At 45.4% G+C, this 26387-nt stretch overlaps 1 protein-coding gene across 6 annotated transcripts in view; it reads left to right on the top strand.

Annotated features, from left to right (window-relative positions):
- Positions 1-26387, top strand: part of HS1BP3 (HCLS1 binding protein 3) — a 187113-nt gene that overhangs the window by 32488 nt on the left and 128238 nt on the right. For all 6 annotated transcript variants that reach the window (XM_029595981.1, XM_029595982.1, XM_029595984.1 and 3 more), the window contains exons 3-4: positions 11082-11289; positions 19361-19589. In XM_029595981.1, coding sequence (XP_029451841.1) covers positions 11082-11289; positions 19361-19589 — 437 coding nt within the window. The remainder of the gene's footprint in view (positions 1-11081; positions 11290-19360; positions 19590-26387) is intronic.

Raw genomic sequence — 26387 nt, 5'->3', positions numbered from 1 at the left:
TATTCCAGAGTACAGGACCAGCCAGTGACATTGCTCTTTCCCTTACTTGCGTGAGATGTGCTGATTTGACAGAGGGGACATTAGTAGAGCTTTATTTGCAGATCTCAGGTTTCTTTGTGGTACGTGCACGCCAGTGGCGTAGCCACGGGTGGGCCTGGGTGGGCAGGTGCCCACCCAACTTAGACCCAGGCCCACACAACTGGCTCCGGAACTGCAAGGCTGTCGCGGGATCCCATCCCCGCAACAGCGAACAAGAGAACCCACGCCTCGCGCACCATCACGGCACACATGGGGAAGCGCTTCTGCGGCCGTATGGCCAACCGGTCTTCCTGTTCGGGGGGGGGGGGGAGCGGAAGCGCCGCGCGCAGCTTCCGCTTCCTCCCCCCAATGCAGGAAGATCAGCTGGCCTCTCCTGCTGCCACCCGTTCTCCTGCTACCTTCGGGCCAAACGACCCGCCAAACTTCCTGTTTGGGGGTGGGGGAGCGGAAGCGCCGCGCACAGCTTCCGCTTTCTCCCCCAAAGCAGGAAGATCAGCTGCCTCTCCTGCTGCCACCGGCCTCCTGCTATCTTCGGGCGTCGGGCCGATCTTCCTGCTTGGGGGGGGGGGAGGGAGGGAGGAAGCGGACGTTGTGCGCTGCGCTTCCGCTCCCCCCCCCTCCGACAGGAAGTTCGGCCCGACGCCCAAAGATAGCAGGAGGCCGGTGGCAGCAGGAGAGGCAGCTGATCTTCCTGCTCTGGGGGAGAAAGCGGAAGCTGTGCACGTGCTTGAATGTGTATGTGTGGATGAGAATGGGAGTGTGTGTGGGTGAAAACTGGAGCCTGGGTGTGTATGTGGGTGAGAATGGAAGCTTGAATATGTGGGTGAATGGAAGCTCGAATGTGTGTATGTGTGGTTGAGAATGGGAGCCTGGGTTTGTGGGTGGGTGAGAATGGGAGCTTGAATGTGTGTATATATGGGTGAGAATGAGTGCCTGGGTTTGTGTGGGTGGGTGAGAATGGAAGCTTGAATATGTGGATAAGAATGGGTGCTTGAATGTGTGTATGTGTGGGTGAGAATAGGACCTTAAATGTGTATATGTATGGATGAGAATGGGAGCTTGAATATGTGTGGGTGAGACTGGGAGCATGGGTTTGTGGGTGAGAATGGGAGTCTGGGTTTATGTGTGTGGGTGAGAATGGGTGCCTGGATGTGCGTCTGTGTGTGCATAAGAATATAAGCCTGGGGAGGGGTGAGAAAGTGAGAACTTGTATGTGTGTCTGCAGAGAATGTGAGCTTGTGGGGGGGGGGAGAGCATATGAGAGTGAGAGCTTTAGTGTGTGAGAGGGAGTCTGTGAGAGAAAGCGTGTATGTGTGTGTGTGTGTGTGTGGAAGGGAAGAACACAGTAATAGAAGAAAGACACTGAAAAGGAATTAGGAAATGAGCTATAAGGGAAAAAATGGGAAAAAAAGACCAGGACCAACTGATTAGAAAAATACAAAGATCAGACAACAAAGGTAAAAATATATATCTATATTTTGAGATGTTAGCAATTTAAATATAAGCAACACAACTGCTCTCTCAAAATTTATGGACAGGTAGGAGCCGTGTATAAAATCGTAATAATAAGAAGGCTAAAGTACCACAAATCACCGTGAATTATGTTTGTATCATTAAGTAAACCTCATACTTAGGCGCAGATGTGAATGCTATGCTGCATAATTTGGCATTATTTATCAGTAAAAAAACAACTAGTAGACCTGCATGCCTACAGCCCACCCATGTTAACCTTGTGCCCACCCAAAAAATCAGTTCTGGCTACGCCACTGGTGCACGCGCAGTGCTGTGTTAAGCCAGTCGGCCATTAGTCGGCATAATCAACTTGTACTAGGGAGCTGAATGTTGATGTTGATGTTTGCAGCCCTTTCATCTCCAGCTTTCACTTTCTCTCATTCCCTGCACATTCAACCAGGGAATGAGAGAGGAGTTTCCTACAGTGTATATTTGACTTTATTTATAATGATGTGCAGGGTTGAGTGACCTCCAGCATGAAGAAGGCGCATTTCACCCAAACTTGTGCTAAGGGCAGTTTTGAAAGTGACTTACCTACATAAATTGGCTGTCTGAAAATTGCTCTACCTCAGTCTGACGAAACATGTGCCTGGTGTTATACTGCGAGCAGACATCTGCCCACATTTGGATGAGCTACCTGCCAGGGATGTGTTCCGGGTGGGTTTGGAAGAGAATGCATGCAGCTTGTATTTTCACAACACGGGGGAAGATGTACTGGTATTGGTGTAGTAAAGAGGGTGGTGGAGTGATTTATTTATATTAATGTTGATGTTATTTGATGTTTGGCAGTAAACTGCTTTGATGTTGCAGGGAATTGTGGGATATTAAAATGGATTAAATAAATGTGCATTATTTTCCATGAAAAGTCTACCCTGCACAAATTGCAGGTGCCAAAGTTCTTAGGTACTTTGCACCCACGTCAAGTTTCAGAAGGAAAGTCTGTGCATACATCCCCGTCTGAAATCTGGTGCATAGTCCACAGACCCAGCAACATGAATCGTAAAGGCTGAGCTGCTGATGAACAAAAGCACAGTAGCCACAGTAAGGGAGAATGTCTTCCCACAATCAGCGATTAATGCCCCAGTTTTACTTAATGTGATCTCTGACTTTTTTTTTTTTTTTTTAAATAATATTGATACACTACATGGAGTGAAAATCTGCTGTGTAATAATCTCCCATTTTGATGTAGCTTTCCCAACTCTTCTTGCATTTGTTAATTACACTGCAGCAGGGATTTATTAGCCTGCTATGACCTGCCATATATCATATTTGTCTATGTGAAATTTGATTTAGAAATTGAAATGCAAATTATTTGTGAGCTTTTTCTATCCATGCTTTTTCAGGTTTCACAGTTTCATTTTGTTTTTATTTCTACAAAGAGCATGCACACAAATCTAATGTGTTATGTTGCAACAAGACTAAAATTAAGTGGTACAACTAGTCTCTGAAAATGCATCATTGGAAATTAAGCTGTTTGTATATTGCATTATTCAATAAGCTATTCTGAAACTACTTTATAAAGGCCTGATATTATCCCATTATTACATAGCAATCTACTAAATGATGGAAGAAAAAGACCATCTGGCCTATCCAGTCTGCCCAGTTATTCTGTCCACATTGCTAAGGATACATCTAGCTGCTAGCCTGATACATTGATTTTTATCTCTGACCTCACATCAGTCCTATTTGATCTGTTTTCCTAATTTTAGATGGTAGTATTGTCTTAGACTTGTATACTTTTCAGTTTTTGTTTAGTGTGTTCTGATTCATTTGATTAAATTTAATTTTTATATGCCCTTAATATTATAAATGTTAGGATTCCATTTATAGTTTTTGTATATTTAATAAGGGTATGCACTGTAAAATAATCTTCTGTACAGTATGTTATTTAAATTCAGTTGCTTTTTTAAATGTTTTTGTGTGTTAGCTCCCAGGTTCATTTCTTTTATGTCATTTAATTTGTTTTCATTAAAATCCAATGGGGAAAGCAGTGCATCCCTTTTTGGACTCTAACACTGGACTTTTCTATCTAAGTTTAATGAAGCTTGCAGATAAGCATCAGAAGCAGAGGGAATAGCACTCCAACACACTGAAAGTGGGGGGAAAAAGTGGTATGAGCAGTGGCATGAACAGCCAAAGCCAGCATGAGAGGGGCAAAGTGCACAAACAACCAGGGCATGAAGATCCCAAAGCACCAAACAGAGGCAAAGGGCGACTAACAGAAATGACCAAATGTCCTGGGAGCATCAGTCTCATGGAAATTCAGGGAGGTTTTATCTTAAGGAAGACCAGCTTTTCTACTCTGGTTCCATTTGTGAACCATGCTGTGTTTGCACATGCCATCCTAACAGGCCATGAAGGTAGAATTTATTAACAGCTGGGTCTGCCTGTCTGCAGGCTGCAAGTTCTGTAATAACTAGAAGTCCTAGTGGAAACGCAGGTGCTTAATAATTACGACCCTGAAAATATATTTGTGGTAGTTTCTAGAAAGAAATGTCTGAACCTGTGCAGTAGTGTGCTAAAAGCACAAAAAGGGCCAGTTTGAAAATTGCCTTTTATACAGCAGGGTAAAATATGCTTTATATGTTTGCATTTAAAATCTATCAAATATTAAAATCACTAGCCGTACCTTTCTGCTTATTTCCTGGCAGAGAGAGTATAGCAGCATAGAAAATTACTTAACCAAAACTGATGATTTTAATCAGGTCAGTACAAAATGGAACAAAGTTCTCCAAGCTAATTGTAAATGTATTGTTAGTCCAATAAAAGTGGTATCACCTACAGCTGATTTCCATGGGTCTGGCATTGAAAGGATTCAAAACATTCGGACCTGCTCCATTTTTCCTGGTGATTAATCCAGTGCACTTGCCTGAGAATGTCCACGAGCAGCTTACTTCCACTGAGAAGTATGGGCCGGATTTTCAAAGGGTTATGCGCGCCGGGCCTATTTTCAAAAGGCTCGGCGATGAGCGTAAAGCCCCGGGACGTGTGTAAGTCCCGGGGCTTGCAAAAAGGGGAGGTGCCAGGTAGGAGAGAGCAATCCATAGAAAGTTGACACACTTTCTATGGATTGCTCTCTCCTACCTGGCACCTCTGGGTGAGTTCCCCATTTCAAGCCCTAGACCCCTATGGGAGAAGGCAGCACTGTGGTGCACATGGAACAGTTTTCCAGGATTAGCAGCCGTTTTATTGTCGCTTAGAGCTCCCAAAAATAAAATGTAATTATATAAATAACTCAAGTATGCCAGGCTCTTTACCCTTCTCTTCCCTCTCACACCTGAATGGAGAAGTTCCATAGAGGGCTACAGATGTATCCTTTACAGCAGAGTCTGCACAAATCTAGTTCACTATGGAGTTGTTATTTTAGCAGGTGAACTCTAGGCATGTTGGAGATCCTCTCTCACACCCTCTCCACTAGTGGAATGATTGAGCGAACAGCCTGTGGAACCGGCACTCTTTCCTTCTATGCAAATAAAGCCTCCTAAAGGAGCTTTTAAGGCTAAATTAACTGGGCGATGCATTAAGCTGTGTTAGTGCTCTAACGCGTGCAATATGCATGATATTTTGCACCCCCTATTAAAATGACTTCTTTGCATGCAACTTGCATGCATGAATAATGTAAATGTATACAAAGAAGGTCATGCATAGTCAATTTAATGTTAATATTTTATTGTGGCCAACCGAGAAGGTGGTCAGCCGCAATAAAATACTGTTGTGTTAGACTGGAAGGACCTGGGGGTGGGGGTTGGCATGGGAGGGGATTCCTAAGCATTTGTATTTTGAACGGTGGTGGTCCTAGATTGTATCTCCTTTTGTGAGCAGTACCGAGGGGTGTAGTAGAGCTCTAAATCTCTGGCACCTTCCTGGAATGTCAACTGCACTGGCTGACCCCTTCTTTCCGTGTTATGAACAGGAGGGGGATGGTGGGCTTACTAAAATGAGTGCCTGTTTTTCTCTAATGTGGTGCCTCCGCACACACCAGACTGTGATATGTGAACCTGGTTTCAGGGGGTACCACTGTTTATATGTTACGTGCTCATTACTCAATAAAAACAGTTTTATAATAAAAAAATAAAAATAAAAATAACCACACCACTTTGAAATGTGTTAAATGTGTAGTGGGAGGCTTGGGATGCTAACACTGGTCCCAAGGCTCCCACTGCACATTTAAAGCGGCAGAAAAAAACCCAAAACGTTGTGGCCAAACGGGGAGGCTGAGTGGGGGTCAGTACTGACCCCTGTCTCAACCCAGGATCATCAAAAAGTGAAAAAAATGATAAAGCCCATGTGGCAACAACCCCCAAGCCCTGCCATCCATGTAAAAACAAACTGCTTTGGATGATGGCTCCCCACCCCATGCAAGTGTCAGATTAGTGTCTGGTCTCCCCCTCAAGTGAAAACAATCCTGTCCTGGCCCCCACCCCTCCCAACCCACTAAGTGTCAAAAGATCGTGCCCACATGGCCAGGGTCTAATTCCTGAACTTTATGCCAGTCCCATGGCTGGAGCAAGATCAGGTTGGCACCATTGTAGAAAATGGTCCCAATTTGGGTCAGGGAGGTCGGCGGTGGGGGCCTGCACCCTAATTCTTTTTCTAGCTTCCAGGGTATGGGCAAGGGCACAATCTTTAACACTTAGGGGGTCGGGACACGATATTTGACACTTGGGGGGACGGCCTGACCCCAAAGCAGTTTGTTTTTACATGGATGAAGGTGGGGGGATCAGGGCTCATTTCCATGTGGGCTTTATTTAAAATTATTTTTTACAGTTTTTTGGGGTGTTGGGGCTGCCAAGTGAGGCGGCTCCAAGTTGCGAAGGGAGTCGGCAGTGACCCCCATTCAACCACTCCGTTTCCAGTGACATTTAATTTTTTTGGGCCAGTGGCTTTTTAAGGTGATGGTGGTTCCATGAGTTTGGTCTGCCATCGTGTTAAAATTTCGCTTGCCTCATTCTTTTTGCGCCGTGTTGTTTGGCCACAACACAAAAGAACTCACCATACAGCCGCGATGCTTTTTCGATAGTGGGAACCCTCCTGTGATAACACGTAGCAACTTAGTGCATCCAGAGTTAAGCTTGAGCTGATGAAAATGACTGCAACCTGTTTAATATAAAAAGAAATTCCAAGATCGTTCTGCTTGGGCAACACCTTTGGATTCCTCCTTGAGCACTTCCCAGCCACTTCCCAAGCATCGGGGTAACTTGCTTGATGTGATGGTTACTACCCTCAACCATTAAGCCGTATGCTCACCTTTGATGCAAGTCCAACATTACTCTCTGCATCATTGACAGGCGGTGGCAGGAAATTTGAATCAAACAGTTACCAACAAGAGCCCTGAAGTTGGTGGTTGGTGAAACAGATAAGTATGGGAAAATAAGTGTGGAAGCTTGCTGGGCAGACTAGCCTTTTCTGCCGTCGTTTCTATGTTCTTACATGGAAGAATCGGAGAAAATTCTTTTTCACTCAATGCACAATTAAGCTCTGGAATTTGTTGCCAGAGGATGTGGTTAGTGCAGTTAGTGTAGTTGGGTTTAAGAAAGGTTTGGATAAGTTCTTGGAGGAGAAGTCCATTACCTGCTTTTAATCAAGCTGACTTAGGGAATAGCCATTGCTATTCCATACAACAGTAGCATGGGATATGCTTAGTTTTTGGGTACTTGCCAGGTACTTGTAGCCTGGATTGGCCACTGTTGGAAACAGGATGCTGGGCCTTTGATGGACCGTTGGCCTAACCCAGTATGGCAATTTCTTAAGTTCTTAAGAACCTCAGGTTGGCTTTGGCAACATTAGGGGTGCTAGAGTGCTCCTCTGGCTGAGACATTCCTAGGTGATCGGCAGGGAGGAGATAACTGTGCCTCCTCAGAAGAAGGTATAATGATTTGGTTATGAGGCTGTTCAGGAGATAGGAGTTGGTGACCCTCAGTTCTGGAGTATGTCCTTCTTCAGCTCTTGGAGGAGCAATGGGAGACAATCTTTAAGAGGATCCCTTATTCTTGATAGCTTGTGGGCCCCCCTCCTCCCACTGCTTCCTGCTGCATCTGATTGTTGGAGGTGGGACACCTGATTCCAGCCGTAAGGTGGTCAAAACTCTGAGGGATCTATATTTCCTTCCTAGGAAAGAGAAGGATAGGGTTGTTGGCTCACCGGGTGGGGGACGGGGTAGAAGATGCTCTCATCTTTTAAGACCTTAGGTACAGAGCCATGTGTATCTCAGTTAAGGGAATGAGGACACATAGCAAAAATACTTAATATCAGAGGTAACAACCTTTTGTGGTACGAAAGATGACCACGTAGTAGACCTAAGAATTTTGAGCCTCTGTGAGGTCAGTTTAGGTGAGAAGACAATATTTCCCTTTGAGGGGTCCATTTCTTTGATCTTGTCCTTCTACCAGAGGAGATTGGGATGAAGGCATAACTCTCATACTGTATCTCGTAGAGTGCAGAAACTGGCTTTGGCTTTCTAGAAGGTTGCGGGAAGATATCTTCTCTCTTGCTGTTGGTAATGCGCCTTTGTTCACCGGCAGCTTCAATCTTGATGTTTCATGTTATATCTTTTGGAATGCATTTCCATGACTTTACCATACTTTACAAGAAAGGGCATAGGGACTGTTTGTGGGGCTAATTGGAAAGAAACTGGTTCATAATATATTGCTAATTTGGATTAGTTTGACATGTTTCAACCACTTCAGTGTGTTTTGACTGAGTATCTTTAATGTTTTTATGTTTTATTGTAACTTACCTTGATGTTAATGGGAAAAGCACATAATCACATTCTGAGTAATAACTAAATAGGATCCCAGCAGGCTTTACAGTTACAGGAGGAACAAGCATATAGCCAGGATTGATCATAATACATTTCTGCTTCCTAAACTGCACAGTAGGGTTAAAAAGGAAAAGGGGAGCAGGAACAATATCTAACCGTATATTTTTATTTCAATCATGTAGGAAACAGACTGTGCATTAAAGTGGAATTCTGCTGTTTTGATTGACTTACATTATATTTTATTCAGTTTGAGAACTGTTGCCTTATTTTGCTGACAAAACATGTATTGTACTGTTATTGGGAAGGATGAATCTGTCATCTTACAAACTGATAGGCTGAAATGGATAAATGCATGGAATGGCCTTCCAATTGGAAGTAGTAGAGAGATAAACAATATTTCAAGAAATGAAGGTAAAACTAGAGGTCAACTGAGGTCTATGGATTGTAACAGAAAACAAGTTGGGAAACTAATTGGGCATTCATGGTCCTTATCTGCTATCATATTCTCTGTTTCTGTGTTTCTTTGTTAGATAGATTGTCTCCCATTGCTCCTTTGCAGCGCCAGCATGTAACCTGAACCCATGTATAAAGTTATTTTACATCGTTTCACTGTTTTCTAGTTTTGCGTATTCCTGCAACCAACCTGTTGCGCTTGTATTTCCAACTCTCTGTATCTGTGTTCCTATGTAATCCCTTCCCCGATACCTGTTTATTGTAATTTCCAATCTGCAGTTCTGCTGTAAACCCATATGATGTCGCTACTAATATTGGTATAAAAAAGACAAATAAATATTCTGAATTTGGTAGGCTGTATTAGAAAATTATTTTAGGATTCACTTTTGAGAATTAACTAGTAATGCAGCTTGTATGCTCCTTGCTTCCACTTATCGCCCTCCCCTCATTCCCCTTACCATCACTGCTGCTTCCACTCCTGCCACTCCGTTGTGTGGTCCTCATATGTGGGAGGTATGTGAAGTGCTGCTCTCCGGAACAGAACTGGCAACGTGGGAGTGTGAACCCCTGCACTCCTTTGCACCTCCTCCTGTTTGTTTCCTGACCATTGTTTTCCAGGGAATAATGCTCCCCCCCCCCCCCACCCCAGCATACTTGTAGCACTTCGGAAGCACGAAGGAGGAAACAATGTGTGACCCGGGCAACTGTGGCCATTATGGCAATTCAAGGATACTACTCGTGTTTTGCAAGCGTTGCAAGTGGTATCCTTGAGGGTTGTTTCAGGATGACTTATGAAACCAAAGGATTACTATAAAGGCTTATATGTACTACTATGGGAAGAGGCATACATGTTGGGCAATACAGACAACATTGGCTGTGCTATGATATGCTGAATTCTCATGGAAAGACCTGAAATAGCCTAATCATTTTTCCCGTTTGCTGTCTCTCCCAACCCTGCCCAGCTGCACCCCTTGGGTCCCTCCCCCTTTCTCTCTAAGTATTAGTCTTATACCAAACATAACCAAGAGACTGATTTTGGAGAATGACATGGCCACAGTTTTAACATCTGGACCCATCTGGGCATTTTCATGAAAACTGTGGTCAAGCTCAAAGGATTTTTTTTAAGTGTCACCGCCGTCCTTCTCGGCTGAGGACCATGGAATGGTCTGACCTTACCTTATTCTTCTTATTTTGTGGTGGTTCATTATGATAGGAGGGCCCATCTGAGTCATAGGAGCATGGAATGGCCAAGACCTCCTGCCATTTTACAAACCTTTGCCTGTATGTTCCCTAAGGGTAAGTGGGCCCTACCTGAACTATAAAAGCAGGTGATGGCTAGACCTCTTACCCTCTCAACTTTATGTGTTCATTTTTGTGATGTATGGAGAGCCCACCCTGATTATAGAAGTATGAGAGTAGACTGCCCCCTTCTCTACTGCCATCATGAGTGAATCTGAACAAATTTCATTGAAGCAATGTAAACAGCAACATACTGTAACTAAGCCATACATTAACTGTAAGATATGTCTGGATCATAAGAACATAAGAAATTGCCATGCTGAGTCAGACCAAGGGTCCATCAAGCCCAGCATTCTGTTTCCAACAGAGGCCAAACCAAGCCACAAGAACCTGGCAATTACCCAAACACCAAGAAGATCCCATGCTACTGATATAATTAATAGCAGTGGCTATTCCCAATGGGTGAATCCCTTGAATGCACCATTCACAAAGCTATGACTTGAGAGTATATCCCAGCCCTGCATCTAAAAGAATCTAATGAGCCCTGTTAAGGGGCAAGCAGGACTGGATTTAGGCATAGGCAATGTAGGCATGTGCCTTGGATGCTAAATTTGGAAGGTGCCCACATAGTGGGACTCCTCCGGCTATTGTCTGTGTTCCAGAGGTAGGGAAAGAGGGAATCACTTGCCCTAGGTAATCTGCCTATGGGTGCCATCATCTTAAATCAAGCCCTGCAGGCAAGCGTCTTGTATTAGAGGTGGGCCGGGTGAGTAGGCCAGTATGTGGGGACAGTGAAGAGGGATGAGCCAGTCTGCATTCAGCTCATTTAAACCTGCCAGGAAGGCCTGTCCCAAACTGTTTCCCAATGTGGCTATTGGCCACTGCGGTTGGCCTGATCTTGGATGATCCCACACTGAGGCTTCTGTTCCAGGGCAGAGGTTGAGCAGCCATTTTGAACTGGAGTGGGTGCTGGGCCAGGCAGCAGCGGGTGTGGTGTGTATTTGGGCTGCATAATAGTGCAGCAGCTCAGAGTTTTCCATCTGTTTGTTTATCTGATGTTAAATCTGATATTTTTCAGGTATCTAAAAAATACAGTGAGATCGAAGATTTTTGCCATAGGCTGGCTTCTCATTATCCACATGCATCTCTTCCACCAGTACCAAGGAAAGTATTGTTTGTTGGAGAATCTGATATCAGAGAGCGAAGAGCAGCATTTGATGAAATTATGAAATGTATCTCAAAGGATGAGAATCTTGCAACTAGTCCTCTATTACTAGAATTCTTAGGTAATTTTAAAGCTTTAAAAAGATTTTAAAAAATCTTGTAACTGTTATAAGCATAACTCATTGCATCTCTTTACAGTCAAAACATACAAAGCTAGTAAAGCTGATATAATACTCATGTTTTTGCTTACTTTTGTTGTAGGTGGTAAATAAGCTTAAGCTAGGTTTGATTCTTGTGGATACAAGACCCAGGTAAACTAATCTCCCATGACCTGGGTTAGAAGGCCAGAAAAAGATGTATAATACCATTTTCTCCCAGCATTTTGAAAAGATTCTAAAATTTGATAGAAAAGTGCATTGGTAACATTTTATTAAAAATGTTTGTATCTGAGTTTTAAAAAATGTATTTATTTGATGTATATTCTGCCTTTCATGCACTTCATTTCTTGCTGTCATATCTTGCTGTTTGACAAGTGGCATTTCTTGAAACTGTCCTTGGCATGCTCGTTTCTCAGAGCAAGATGAAGCTTAAGAGAGAGGGGCAGAAGCTCCGTGAAAGAAGATGTGAACTTCCCCCATGTACTTTTAGATCCATGCAGAGACTTTCATCTGGGTGGAAGACAGGCTTTGAGCATCAGCATTTTGTTAGTCCATTTCACTGGCATGAGAAGAAGGCTTGTACAATTTCTTGTCTCAGATCACTTAACTAAAGGTCAAGCTGACTGATGAAATTTTTCACTTGCCTAAATAAGTCCATTTTATTCACCAAAAATAACATTATGTTTAAATATCTTTAAAAAAAAAAAGTACTCTACATCCAACAATCTGAAGAATAAATGCAAAGATTCCCTGTTTTATAATGGTGTCTGTTTGAAATGCAGGTTTGTTTTTAGGTTGACCATTTTATGTTTGATGATCTGTCTTATTATGATTGTAAATCACTTGAAACAGATTTCTGTAAAAGGATTAATAAATTGAAGGCGTAGTACCTGATTCACTAAGGATTTTTCTCGTAGGACAAGCAGGATGGTAGTCCTTATATGTCAGTGACATGAGATGGAGCCCGGCACGAAAAACGTTTGTCAGCCTGCCACTATCTGTGCATCCACGCGAGGTCCCCCTTCAGTCTCTTCTTTTCCGCGGTGCTGTAGCCTCGCGGTTGTGGAGCTCCAAACCCTTGAAAGCGGTTTTGCTGATTTTTTTTTTTTTTTTTTTGGGGGGAGGGGGGGTTCTGCGTCGAGTCCCCCTTCACTTTCGGTTCCTCCGGTAGGTACCTGTGGCATTTGCCATCGGTTTTTCGCGGTTGATTCCTGACTCCTGCCTTGGGTTCCCATCGATCATCGACCACGCGCCGGCCTCTTTTTTTTTTTTTTTTTCCAATTACGTCATCAGGTTTTCAATGGTGCCTCCAGTGCCCATGGACCATGTCCATCATGGATCCGCATGAGGTATGCATCCTCTGCCTGGGGGCCTCACACTACATTAGAGGGTGTCGTTTATGCAATCAAATGACCCTGAAAGGGCATCGTGCGCTCCTAGATAAAATGGAGAAGCTTTTTGGCTCTCTAAAACCCTCCAATTCGGCGGCGGTGTCGTCCATGCCTAAGGACCACAGGGAACCATCTCCATCGCTTCCCCTGGAGGTCCCACTCTCCAGTACCCCTAAGGATTGAGGAGAGAGACATCGATCCTTGGTGATCTCTCCCCTCCCCCTAACCTCGGGGTCGTCTTCATCCTCTGCACCGGGGAAAGACCTTGCCGAGCATCGGAAACCCAGGAAGCATAGACACTGGTCACCGTCCTGACATGGTTCTGGTTCCGGAGTGGCATTGGCGGTTGCTGAACCGCCACAGGAGGCCCCATCCTCCAGTGCCCCCGGTAGCCTGGGATGTTCCCCACCGGCAATGGTGCTGGGCGCCATGCCTCCTCATGATCCTTCCGAGGATGTGCCGGTGACACCTGGTCCCCTCCATCAGTCCTTACTACCCAGGACTTTCAGGAGGAGTTGGACCACAGAGTGCAATCGGCACTGCTCAAAGCGCTTCAGAGTGTCGAGCTGCCGGCACCACCGGCCCCCATTCATTATTCGCACCTCTGCTGGAGCGTCTGGACGTCCTTCTTGGCGTTCTCCCGATGCAACCGGTGCCCGAGAGGCCTCCGATGCCTCCTTGGCCACTGACACCCTCCACCGGAGCGATCCCGATTCCGGGTCCTCCAAGGAGGATGAGGCCTCGGGGACTGGGCACCCATGCCCGCGGTTTCCTGGGCTGCCAGCGGTTCCTCCCGGCGTCCTGCGGCCACTGCCCCTCTCGATGCCTCGGGGTCCATCGATGCTGCCGGTACCCTCTTGGCCTTCGGTGCCCTTGGGGCCCAGGCCTACCGTCCCTCCCGGTCCCCACTCTTGGTGTCCAGACCCTAGTGCGGAGGAGGGTCCCTATGACTCGTGGGACGATGACTCCTCGGACGCGTCCTCAGAGTTCTCTGACGACCCCCTCTCAGAGCCTTCCCCTCTGGAGGAGCGGCGTTGCTCTCCGCCCGAGGACCTGTCTTTTGCCAGTTTTGTAAGGGCCCTGGCAAAGACCATTCCCTTCTAGCTACTGTCGAAGGAGGATACTGTCATAAGATACTGGAGGTCCTCCAGTTCATCGACGCTCCAAAAGAGGTTGTGGTGGTGCCGGTCCATGACATCTTAAAAGAGCTTCTCCTCCGTATGTGGGAACACCCAGTGAACAGGAAAGCTGATGCAACTATCTGATTCAACAGGCCGTGGGCTTTGAAAGACGGCACTTACCCCACCAATCTGTTCCAGGAGGCTATGCTGATGGCTCGTATTGCGGCCTACCAGCTATAATTGACCTAATACGACCGCAACCTATGGAAGCAAGTCCAAGAGTTTGCGGAGGGTCTTCCCCAGCAACAGCAGGAGTCTCTTGCAGCCATTGCCTCGCTGGGACTTGAGGTGGGTAGGCAAGTGGTCAGGTCTACCTATGATGTTTTCAAAACCACAGCCCACCTAGCCGCCAGAGGCATTTGCGCCAGATGGCTAGCTTGGCTCTGGGCCTCCGACCAGAGGTTCAGGATAGGCTCGCGGATGTCTCCTCTACAGGAGAGAACCTGTTTGGGGATAAGGTGAAAGAGGTCATGGTGCAGCCGAAAGATCAGCATGATACTCTTCAGCAACTCTCCACCAGCTCCACCGAAGGCCCTTCCGCCATCAGGAAGTCCTCCAGGTTGGGCTCTCGCAAGCCCTTCTACCGGTCAAGGAAATAATTCCCTCCGGCTGCCTGTACTTGCCTGCCTCGATCCAGCCCTAGAGGCCGTGGCCGGCATGAGCGAGTTCAGAGGGCCCAACCACCCCCCCAGCAGGCCCCGTCTGCCAGCTTTTGACTGGTGGCGAGGGGACACGAGCCAAACGCCGGTTCCCATGGCGGCCGATCCCCCAGTTGGTGGCAGGCTTCTTTGCTTTACCTGCCACTGGGGGTTGATCACTTCGGACCATTGAGTCCTCTCCATTGTCCGCCAGGGCTACCGCCTGAACTTCAGCAGGCGCCCAGAGACCGCTCCCCTATGTCTGGCCACCCATCAGGTCGTCCTTCAAATGGAACTTTCCGCCTTTCTAGTGGCGGACGCGGTAGAACCAGTTCCCCGCGAGCAGTGGGGCCATGGTTTCTACTTGAGGTACTTCCTCTTTCCGAAGAGGTATGGCGGCTTGCGCCCCATTCTCGACCTCAGGGCGTTAAACCATTTTCTCATACGAGAAAAATTCAAGATGGTCTCTCTGGGCACACTGATCCCGCTTAAAGGAGGCGTACGCCCATATTGCAATTGTCCCCAACTACAGGAAATACCTCTGCTTTCTTTTGGGGACGGCACATTTTCAGTACAAAGTGCTGCCCTTTGGGCTGGCTTCAGCCCCATGCAACTTCACGAAATGCTTGGCGGTGGTGGCTGCCTACCTCAGGTGTTGCTCGGTCTACGTCTTTCCATACCTGGACGATTGGTTGATCCGGAGTGAATCACACTCCTGGGCCATGATTGCTCTAGCCTTGACGGTTCAGACCTTACAGACCTTGGGATTCATTATCAACTTCCCCAAGTCACATCTCAGTCCATCTCCACGGCTGGACTTTATCGGTGCCAGGTTGGATACGGCACAAGCAACAGCTTTTCTGCCTAGGGATCGAGCGGTCGCCCTCTCCTCGCTGGCTACCCTCGTTCACAACAGAAAGAAGGTACTGGCCTGTCTGCTGCTCCACCTGCTAGGCCACTTGGCAACCTCAGTCCACGTGACCCACTTGGCCCGCCTTTGCATGAGGGACCCTCAGTGGGCCATGCTGTTCCAGTGGCGGCAAGCATCCCAGGATCTGGATGTGCCAGTGAATGATCATGGACAGTCTCTCCCTAACCTAGTGGGAGGCCCTTTCCAATCTGGAACTAGGACTCCCATTCCAGCCCTCACCATCCCAGGTGACCCTCATCACCGATGCCTTGCCTCAGGGGTGGGGGGCCCATACGGGCGGCCTGCATACCCAGGGCCTTTGGACTGCAACAGAGTCCCACTACCAGATACATTTTCTGGAGCTGCGGGCGATCTGGTATGCCTTGTAGGCCTTCCAGGACAGGCTGTCCTCAAAGGTTGTCCTCATCAGAAAGGACAACCAGATGGCAAATGTGGTACATCAACAAGCAGGGAGGTACAGGCTCCTTCCCCTTCTGCCAGGAAGTGATACAGGTCTGGGATTGGACCCTCTCCAAGGGCCACATACCTGCTGGGCCACCTAAACGCACTGGCGGACCGCCTCAGCTGGTCCTTCCAGCCACATGAGTGGTCCCTGAACCCGGCGATGGCAGTCGACCTATTCCGTCTCTGGGGCACGCAGGACATGGACCTGTTCGCCTCTCCCCACAATCAGAAGGTAAGCATTTTCTGCTCCCTGATTCCAGGGAAGGACCGTCTGGCCTGCAACATGTTCTCCCTTCACTGGGGACAAGGTCTCATGTACGTGTACCCCCCCTATACCTCTTCTCTCGAGGACTTGGACGAAGCTGCAAGAGGACAGGGGGACCACGATCCTTGTGGCACCGTTCTGGCCAAGACAGGTGTGGTTCCCTCTGCTCCAGGACCTGTCCATGAGTGCACCGGTTCCACTGGGGATGGCTCCTGACCTCCTATCACAGAACTAGGGCACCCTGCACCACCCGAACCTCCGGGTCCTGGCCCTCACGGCATGGATGTTGAGCGTATGATCCTCCAGCCCTTGCAGCTCTCGGATGGTATTTCCAGAGTCTTGATTGAATCCCGGAAACCTTCCACTTGGATATCTTACAGCTCGAAGTGGAAGCGTTTCTCCACCTGGTTTGGGAGCCATGGACTGGACCCTTTGTCCTGCCTGCTCCCCCGCCTGCTGGTGTATCTGTGGCACCTGTCTGAGTCTGGCCTCCAAACTAGCTCAGTTTGAGTACACCTCGGCGCCTACCACCAGGCAGTTGCTGGGGCGCCCATTTCAGTCCAGCCACTGGTTGGACGTTTCATGCGGGGCCTGGTTCAACTGAAGCCCCCGCTTTGCCCGCCGGCGACCCCGTGGGATCTCAACGTTGTACTGGAGAGGCTCATGCAGCATCCATTCGAGCCTCTCAAATCCTGTGACCTGAAATTCCTCACCTGGAAGATTATTCTCCTGGTGGCGATCACTTCCGCTGGCAGGGTCTGTGAGATCCAGGCCCTGGTTATGTACGCTCCTTACACAAAATTCTTCCATGATCGTGTGGTGCTGCATATGCATCCAAAATTTCTGCTGAAGGTGGTGACTGCTTTCCACATCAATCCAGTCAATCATCCTTCCCACGTTCTTCCCATGGCCTCATTCACACCTGGGGGAACTTGCTCTTCACACCCTGGACTGCAAGCGGGCACTCGCTTTCTACTTGAACGGTACAGCGAATCAGAGAGTCTACCCAGCTCTTTGTGTCCTTTGACACCAATAGACTGGGAGCAGCAGTGGGGAAGCAGACCCTATCCAACTGGCTAGCGGATTGCATTGCCTTCTGCTGTGAGCAGGCAGGCCTCCAGCTGGCTGGCAGGGTGAAGGCTCACTCTATGCGGGCTATGGTGGTGTCGCATCAGTGGCCCATTTGCGTGCGGTCCCTGTCGCCGAAATCTGCAGGGCCACGACCTGGAGTTTTCTCAACACATTCACGACTCACTACTGTCTTGACAGGGATAGTCACCAGGGTAGTGCTTTTGGCCAGTCTGTTCTCCGCAATCTATTCCAGTCTTGAAACCATCTCTTTTCATGGTGCTCTCTGTGGGGCCAGACTGTCCCTGTTTCTCCCACAGTGCCGCAGTTGTGTTGTATCCGTTGGCACTTTGTTCGGCTACTGTGGGTCCCTCTAATCACAGGGGGCAGTCTGGAGCTCTGTAATCACCCACATGTGAGGACTACCATCCTGCTTGTCCTAGGAAAAAGCGCAGTCAGTTACCTGTAACAGGTGTTCTCAAAGGACAGCAGGATGGTAGTCCTCAGGAATCCCCGACTCCCCATGAAGTTGGGTTCATCTTCAGTTTGTTGTGTTATTTTTCTCGCTCTTATTTTTGCTATGTTACGAGACTGAAGGGGGACCTCGCGTGGACACGTGCATAGCGGCAGGCTGGGCATGCTCAGTCTGCCTGTCAAAGTTTCTAGAAACCTTGATAAAAGTTTTCTGTGCTAGGCTCCATCTGATGATGTCACCCACAAGTGAGGACTAACTTCCTGCTGTCCTAGGAGGAAACCTGTTACAGGTAAGCAACTGCGCTTTCCCATAGACCCAAAATAGGAGAAAAGCCTTAATCTGGCTCTTAGGGGGTCATTTATCAAATTGCTTTATGGCGTTTTCGCATACGAAAAGCACAATAAAGCATGGTGCGATGCTAATTTGAAAAAGGGGGAGGTGTTTGGGGTGGGATTTCTGGCCAAGTGGGCTGGCTTTGCAATTTACGAAGCCATATCGCACAGCTTTAATGCGGGAAATAACTACACCTTTTTCATTTGCGTTAAGCTGTGCAATATGGCTTTATCGCACCTTGCGATGTTTTTGCAAATAGCGTTTTCAGTATTTTAAGCAGAGAGCGAGAGAGAGAGTGCCTAGCTATAAGACCCTTCTAGTATTTAGCTATTAATACCTCTATATGAGGCCCACCTAGTAACTCGAGGTGAGGTTTAAGTAGTAGTGTAGAGGTTAGGGGCCCCTTTGACATGCAGAGTGAGACGTACGAAAGAACAGTACACTCTTATGAAGATTTGATGACCTTCAGAGTGCGGAAACTCACACAAAGATGAGATTTGTACAATGTTTTCTCAACCTAGCTTGATGGACTCAAGCTAGGCACTCTCTCTCTCTCTCTCCTCCCCCCCTCCCTCCCCAGTGGTTGTAGGTAGGAATTGCAACAATTGTGGTGCTTACCGCAAAGTAAAAAGATGCACATGCAATGAATGAGTGGTTAGCTGGCTAAAGTGAAAGATTTTATGCAGTTGAATTATAACTGTGTGCTCTTAGTTAAATGTGAAATCCAGTTAAATGAGATGAACAGACTTAAGCAGTTCATATTGTTTCTTGCAATAGTTGGGAAAGCATAAGCATTTTTCCAAATGCAATTAGATTTCTGCCCCTACTGATATGTGGATTAAAAAATATAAACAGGTACCTATTCAATTTACCCTTTGTTCCCAACTGTTCTTCCTGAAATAGTTTTCCAGGCTTTACTATACTGTAAACAGTGAGCACGTTAGGTTGCTTGTTATCTTTAATGCTAGCTCATAAATTGCACTCTGTCTCCCTTTCAAAATTTTAGATTTTTGTTTCTAATTTCATAAAATAGCATGCTTTATGCATTAATATGAAAGCATATTTTTGTTGCATGCATATTAAACATAAGAACATAAGAAATTGCCATGCTGGGTCAGACCAAGGGTCCATCAAGCCCAGCATCCTGTTTCCAACAGAGGTCAAACCAGGCCACAAGAACCTGGCAATTACCGAAATTAAAAATCAGTCCATTTTGGAGGTACAGCTATACGTGTTAGACTTCTAAACCGTGGTGATTGAAATGGCATGTTCACTGAATAAAGGGCCAATCCTTTTTTTTTTTTCTTAGGAACAAAATCAACAAGTGTCGTTGATACAAAGAGTAAAAATATTTTTGACAACCAGCATGAGGAAGAAGAGGAGGAAGGTGAGCCCTTGGATTTTTTCAGAGAGGATAAGACTTCAGACGTGGTTCCTCAACTCAAGCCGACAACCGTGCCCGAACCTCAAAGAATAGAGGAACAGAAAGTTGAGGAGGAAGAAGAAGAAGAAGCTTTAGATCCTCTTGGCATCATGAAGTAAGCCATTTTCTTTCTAATGCTGCATTTTTCTAAGCCAGGCCATATCGTTTACTCATCCTAATTGCTTAATAGTTGTTGTGAAGTCATGTGATGGCTATGAATATTTGGTTTCTGATCAAAAGTTTGGTTTCGTTGTTATGCTATTCACCCATCTTCAATGAAGAATGGGAAAGGCGCATATCAGTAAGGTGTTCGGCTCTGGCTCTTTATTATGGCCGGGTTAAGAAAAGACATTTCTGATGGGGAGGGGAGGGGGCTTGTTTAGGTCAAGGGAGGAAATGCAGGTATGTTTGCGTTTTCAAATGTATGTGCACTCTTTTGCTGCCTGATCGGCTTCCCACACATACAAGAGGTGCAAAATATGCCCATCTTTCAAAGGCATATACTTTAGAGTGACTACATTTTGAAGGGAAACTACCCGGGTAGTTCCCTTTTGAAAAATTAGCTAACAAATAGGTGCATACTGAAGTCCACAAGTACTTTGCAACTAAGCAGTCTCCTCCGAATTGCCCCTGTTGTGCACAGGGAGGGGAAACGTGAAAGCACGCCATATAAGCAGTTATGTATTTTATACTGCGTATGTAAATGTATGCATACTATATAAAAACTCAGCATGTATTTTAAACATAGACAAGTGGCAACAAAAGTCTGGCTAAGTAGCGCTGTGGTGACTTATCTGGCTACATAGCACTGTTTAAGACTTATCCACCTTAGTAAGATAGCCAAATAAGTAAAAAACAAAACAAAAAAACCCCCCACTACTTAGCCGAATAAGTAAGATAGACAGATAACTAGCGTTTGAAGACTTATCCGTCGATCTTACTTGTCCGGCTAAGTAGCACTTTTTAAGACTTTTCTGGCTAAATGGTGGTGAAGCCACTTAAGGCCTCATTTTCCACGCCGCTCGCACATTTTATTTATTTATTTATTTATTTAAATTTCTTATATACCGGCATTCGCGATGGGAGTCGCATCATGCCGGTTTACAAATAACAAGGTGTGACAACAGAATAAATACTTAATAACTTAAAAACATTAACATGTGATAGAAGAATAAGGTAGCAGTTACAATAAAACAGGGATAAAATGCAACTTGGAATGAAGAGAAGGCAAAAGAGAGATTAACACTGAGATAACAAAAGAATGACCAAGGTAAATAGAACCAAGGTAAATAAACCTGCCTCATTAAAAAAGAGAGAACATTATTGAGTTGTCAAAGGTTGTTGATTACTCTGACGGGAGTTCTTAGTTGCTTAAGTTGAGAGTGGGTTCAGTTGGTGTCTGGAAAGGCTTTCATGGAAAGGGACCTTTCGCAAGCGAAAAGTCCCTTATCGCATGCGATACCAGGATGGGGGCAAAGTCGGCCCCGAAAGAGGAGGCGTCGGGGCGTCACCGGGGCTGACTCTGCGCCGACGCCGCGGACAGCGAAAAGGTAAGTGCCTTTTCGCGGCAGCTTTCGCTCCCAATAGCTACACCTCCTATGGTGTAGCTATTGGGAGCTATTGCGATCGCTGCCGGCTAGCACAGGCCCTCCCCCCCGTATCGGCCCCCCGCCCCTCATCTTCTAAAGTATCGCAGGCCTGCGATACTTTAGAAAATGAGGCCCTAAGCCGGATAAGTCAAAATATATCCAGATAAGTGGCAGACATCTGCTGTACTCATGTATTTATTCTGTAATTTTAATCATGTGCATGAGAAAATGTAGCTCACGTATTTTCCTTAGCATTTGTCGGCTTTTACGTGCGTAAATTATCACATTTCACAACACTGGCGTGAAGGAAATTACCAGTTTTACCAATTAGTCCACCAGTTTGCCCAGTCTGTGTGTTGGGGTCATACTTGCACGTGTATGTTTGAGGTTTATAAAATAACACTTGCCTGAATATGTGGTATTTGTGCGCTCATGTGCTCATTTTTGTGTGTGCAACTCTTTTTTTAAAATTCACCTTAAAGTGCAAAATCTCATAGTTGCGTGAATTTGTGGTATAAATATTAAAGCATTGTAAGACCTTGTGTTTTGCACACTGTGAGTATGCGTACACGAGACTTCAGCAATATATTCACTGGAATTTTTAAACTTATTGGGTTTGTAAAATGCGAGCAGACATTTTTATCTTTTTGCTTGCGTGGTTGTGTATAAAAGCTTGATGCACAATTTATTTTATTTTTGGGCCTTGTAAGAAAATGAAAGAACAATGTAAACATTTAGCCAAAACAATTTTTGAACATTAGTATTCCCATGGTAATATCTTTTTGTTTTAAAAGAATTACAGCAATTATTATTTTAACCTTATAGGTATCTATCTCCAATTTGCCAGTATGTGTTCACATAAATGAAAAGGAACAATTCCTTCTTTTGCATATATCATTAGCAGACTGCAGTTGTAAAAAAAAAAATGCAAAAATTAATTTGCTTTTCTCTAACCTCTGCTCCTCCCTCTAGTTGGATTCTCTGGGGAGTTTTGGGGCAGGGTTGTGACTCGTGCTTCTGGGGTTCTTTCCTGACCAGGGCAGGGAATCAAAAGTCTTTCAGGGTCCTTAGACATGCAGGATGTTCTCTAACACCTTGCAATAAGAATAAGCACACTTCTTCACAGCCTGGCAAACTTTTGTATCCGGTGCAATCCATACAGAAATCAAAACTCCCAATGCAATTCACAGTCCATAGATGCACAGTAACAGAAACTCTTTACAATAAGGAGTCCTTTCTTTAACTCCCACACAGTGTACTGGGTAAATCCTCTTGAACACTTGCCGATTAACTCCTGCAGATTCTTCCTAAACCGCTAATCAGAAGTTGGTTTCCAAGTGTGGAAGTCCAGCTTGAAACTCTACTCTTAAACACTGAAGGCCAGGGTTTCATAAAACTATCCTGGTGACCCAAAACAGCCAGTCAGGTTTCTAGGATATCCACCATGAATATGCATGCAATAAATTTGCTTATACTGAATATCAAGTTCATGCAAATTTATCCTGAAAACCCCATTTGGCTATGGGATCCCCAGAACAGGTTTGGGAAGCACTGCTCAAAACAGATCTTCAGTGAAACACAAGGAGTGTGGGACTAATTCCCCCTTCATCGCTCTTCATCAATTTGCTTCTTTCACTCTCAGGATCCTCTTTTCACCCAAAGAATCCTCCCTAATCCTGGAGACCTGGGAGTGCCCACCTGGAATCCCAGGCCACCACCCTAGGGTGGAACATGATCCAAAGTGGGCTCATGACTTTTATGGCAATGCACACCTTGCCAGACACACTCCCACTCTCTGACTTCATCTTCCAGTGTCTGTGGAGACCCCAGTGCATCATCCTTACGTTTCTGTTTGTGACTTCAGCAACATTATGAAAACTCCTTTTTTTAAATTTGCCTATCACTTAAAAATAGGGCCGCCTTAAAATATACCTGCAGGAGCAAAATTCTCAAAAATATGGCGAAAAAAACAAATAAAAAAACACATCACATTTGTTGATCAATTAGAAAATTATGCACTTTTTATCCTCAGCCCCGAGTTTGCTGCAAGGGAACCATATCAAGTTTGGGAGCAGAACTGAAAGTTAACTGGGGTGAGAAACTGGATGAGCCTCAGAACTCCGAGAGGATTTCATTCCCCAGCATATTTAGTCTGGTTCATCGCAGTGATGTTTCTGGGCCCAGAGGCCATGTGCCAGGGCTCCTTGCAATCATGAACACTGTCTGGCCACTAGGTGTCTTCCATATGCAGTTACCATGACTGTTTCCCCCCTGGGGTTTGTGAATGCTACTTCAGCAGCTGCCCAGGGATCGGAGGACCTGAACCGTGGATTGAATGAGGACCCTTCCACATAGCGGTGCCCCTTACCGTTAATCCACTGAGCCAGGCCCAATGGAAATCCATTCAGGTGAAGGCACAGTGCGGTGCTGCAGAGTGCCGTCCTGGGGTTGGTACATTTTAGCATAGTTAGTGATGACGTTGTGGAAGATCTTGCTTGTTTGAAGATGAAACAAAAATCTGAAACAAGGTTAGGCACACTGAAGAGGGGTAGAGAACATTAAAGGTACCTGGAAAAACTGGAAGAAAGTCAAGGAATAAATGCACAAGTGGCAGGCCTCTCTCAAGTTAAGGGAGGCTCGAATAAGAGTGAAAGAGGGCAGACTTCGGAGTAATTTAAAGAAATATTTCTTTATAGAAAGGGTAGTGGACATATGGAACAGCCTCCCTGTGGAGGTGGTAGAGAAGAGGGCAGTTTCAGAATTCAAGAAAGCTTGGGAAAAAAAACTGAGAATCTCAGAGGACTATAAAGCTGAACAGGAGACGTGGATGGAACAGAATGGATGGGCTGTATGATCTCTGTTTCTGTGTAAGTTTAAAATTGTGCATCTTGGATGCATAAATCAGTTAGCCACTTATTACTTAGGGAGATAAGAACTGAAAACTTACAAACAGGAAAGAGTCTTAGCAGTGATTATTTGATAACCTGGAGGTTGTCGGTCAGTGTGGTGAAGCAATGGGAAAAGCTAACAGAATGCTGGGATACATAAAGAGAGGTGGATACAAAAATATTTGCATTCAGGGCTTCAGCTGTGCAAAGCATACATCAGTCAGAATGAGTGCTTTATGATCGTCTGCTGCAGAGAGCACAAAGAACTCATCCATGGCTTATTTTCCAATTCAGTTTATTTACAACAAGCTCTAGTTATTACTTATCTATTTTTTTTTATTTTGATTTGATTACCGTCTCATAGCTACAAAGTAAATGATACCAGATAAAGATTCAGTTGGTCCATCTAGTCTGCCCTGTAAGTTACTCGGGGGGGGGGGGGGGGGGGGGTTAACTAACACGCAGGTCAGGTTATCCTTTCATGCTATCCATTAAGGGTAGTAACTGCTGCTCTGCAAAGGTTACCCCCACTCAGAAATACTAAATCTGAAGACAGCAATAGGTTGCCCCTGTTCTTCATTTCCATCCTTTATCCATTAGGGATCTCCTGGCCTCAGTATTCAGAATACTCCGGCTATGAAATTTAGACGGATAAGACCTATCCAGCTAACTTACATAGGATATTCAGCAGCACGGCTATGCTGCTGAATATCCCGAAAAAATCACTACTTAGCCAGATAAGTTAAATCCAGCTAAGGTAGACCTGCTTTATGGCAGGTCCAACTTAACCAGATAAGTCTGAATATCTTCACATATCTGGTTAAGATAACCAGAAGTAGCCCTCCCCCGATCCAGCCACTGCTTGCCCCCACCAAGATATATCCAGCTATTTATTTAGCAGGATCAAATACTTATCTGGCTAAGTAGAGCTAAATTATCAGCCTCTCTGTGTTTATCCCATAGTCATACTCTCAAAGCGGATACAAACAACTAATCTATCTCATGCATTCCAAGCCAAAAATATTATATGCTAAACTTTATTACAGCCAAGATGTTGAATGAATTGTACTTGTTTGTTTCAACTAACTATTCCATTTATGGGTTTAGCAAGGGAAACGTGATATATGAGCCTTTTTCCAATGAGCAGCTAAACCAAATGGGAGGGGGAAGGGAATGGGGGATCCAGAGCATTCTTAGGAACATGGCCTCGCCTTCTGCATAGTAGGAAACGAGATTAAAATAAAAAAACCCAGCATGTCCTTTATAATGTTATATTCTTAATTCACCATTAGTGCCCAATTACATTTTAATGAAGATAACCCTATAGAGTGAAAAACAAAACTGAGCATCCTGAACATTTACACTCTGTCAGCTTAAAATACTACTGAATGCACGGTCATGCAAACTTTAGTATTTATTTATTTATTATTTTTATATACCGACATTCGATCTCAATTGAGATATCACACGGGTTTACATTCAGGTACTGTAGGTATTTCTCTATCCCCAGAGGGTAGATAAAAACAGAAAGTGACATCTGCACAGATTTTACATACTGGGGAGTTGAGTCACGCATTTTAGGCCAAAGTCGAGGTTTAGATAAATAACTATTGGAACAGGCCACTGAATAAAAATATTCACTATTCAAACTTGGATCAGTATGGAGCGAGGAGCGTGGAAATAGATCTATGAGACAGCATTTTGGGCCCTTCCAGATCCAAGCCAGGAGGTGCATTTTTTGCCTGATTTTCTTGTGCATGCGCCTCATTATTCCTTTTTGGACATGCAAAATCATTCTGGTGACATCATAACCTTTATAAACAAGTTTGGACTGTTATGTTGGTGTTATCTATGGTAAAGAGGCAAAAAAAAAACCCAACCTCTTACACGTATTTCAGTGGCCATACTGCCTCATTTACATAAACTCTGAAACACATATTTGTCCTGCAAACTCATATAAGGACAAAAAATGCTTATTGTGGTCAGAGAACCAACTGGCAATGCCTTAGCTTTCATAGCATTAAGACCTGCAGACATGCAAGGCCAACTTGTGTTCAGATGATGCCCCCCGCCCCCCACCCACCCACAAAACACTTGTCCCCATCTATGCATTCATTAGTCCACATCCTTCACTATTCTAAAGATCAAAATCACAGAGCATATAGAAAGACATGGTTTAATGGAACACAGTCAGCATGGATTTACCCAAGGCAAGTCTTGCTTCCCAAATCTGCTTCATTTTTTTGAAGGGGTTAATAAACGTGGATAATGGTGAACCAGCAGAAGTAGTATATTTGGATTTTCAGAAGGCGTTTGACAAAGTTCCTCATGAGAGGCTTCTAAGGAAACTAAAAAGTCATGGGATAGGAGGTGGTGTCCTTTCGTGGATTACAAACTGGTTAAAAGACAGGAAACAGAGAGTAGGATTAAATGGTC

Source organism: Rhinatrema bivittatum, chromosome 3 (genome assembly GCF_901001135.1).
Source record: "Rhinatrema bivittatum chromosome 3, aRhiBiv1.1, whole genome shotgun sequence".
Classification (NCBI taxonomy): Eukaryota; Metazoa; Chordata; class Amphibia; order Gymnophiona; family Rhinatrematidae; genus Rhinatrema; species Rhinatrema bivittatum.
This window is presented reverse-complemented; position numbering and strand designations above follow the sequence as displayed.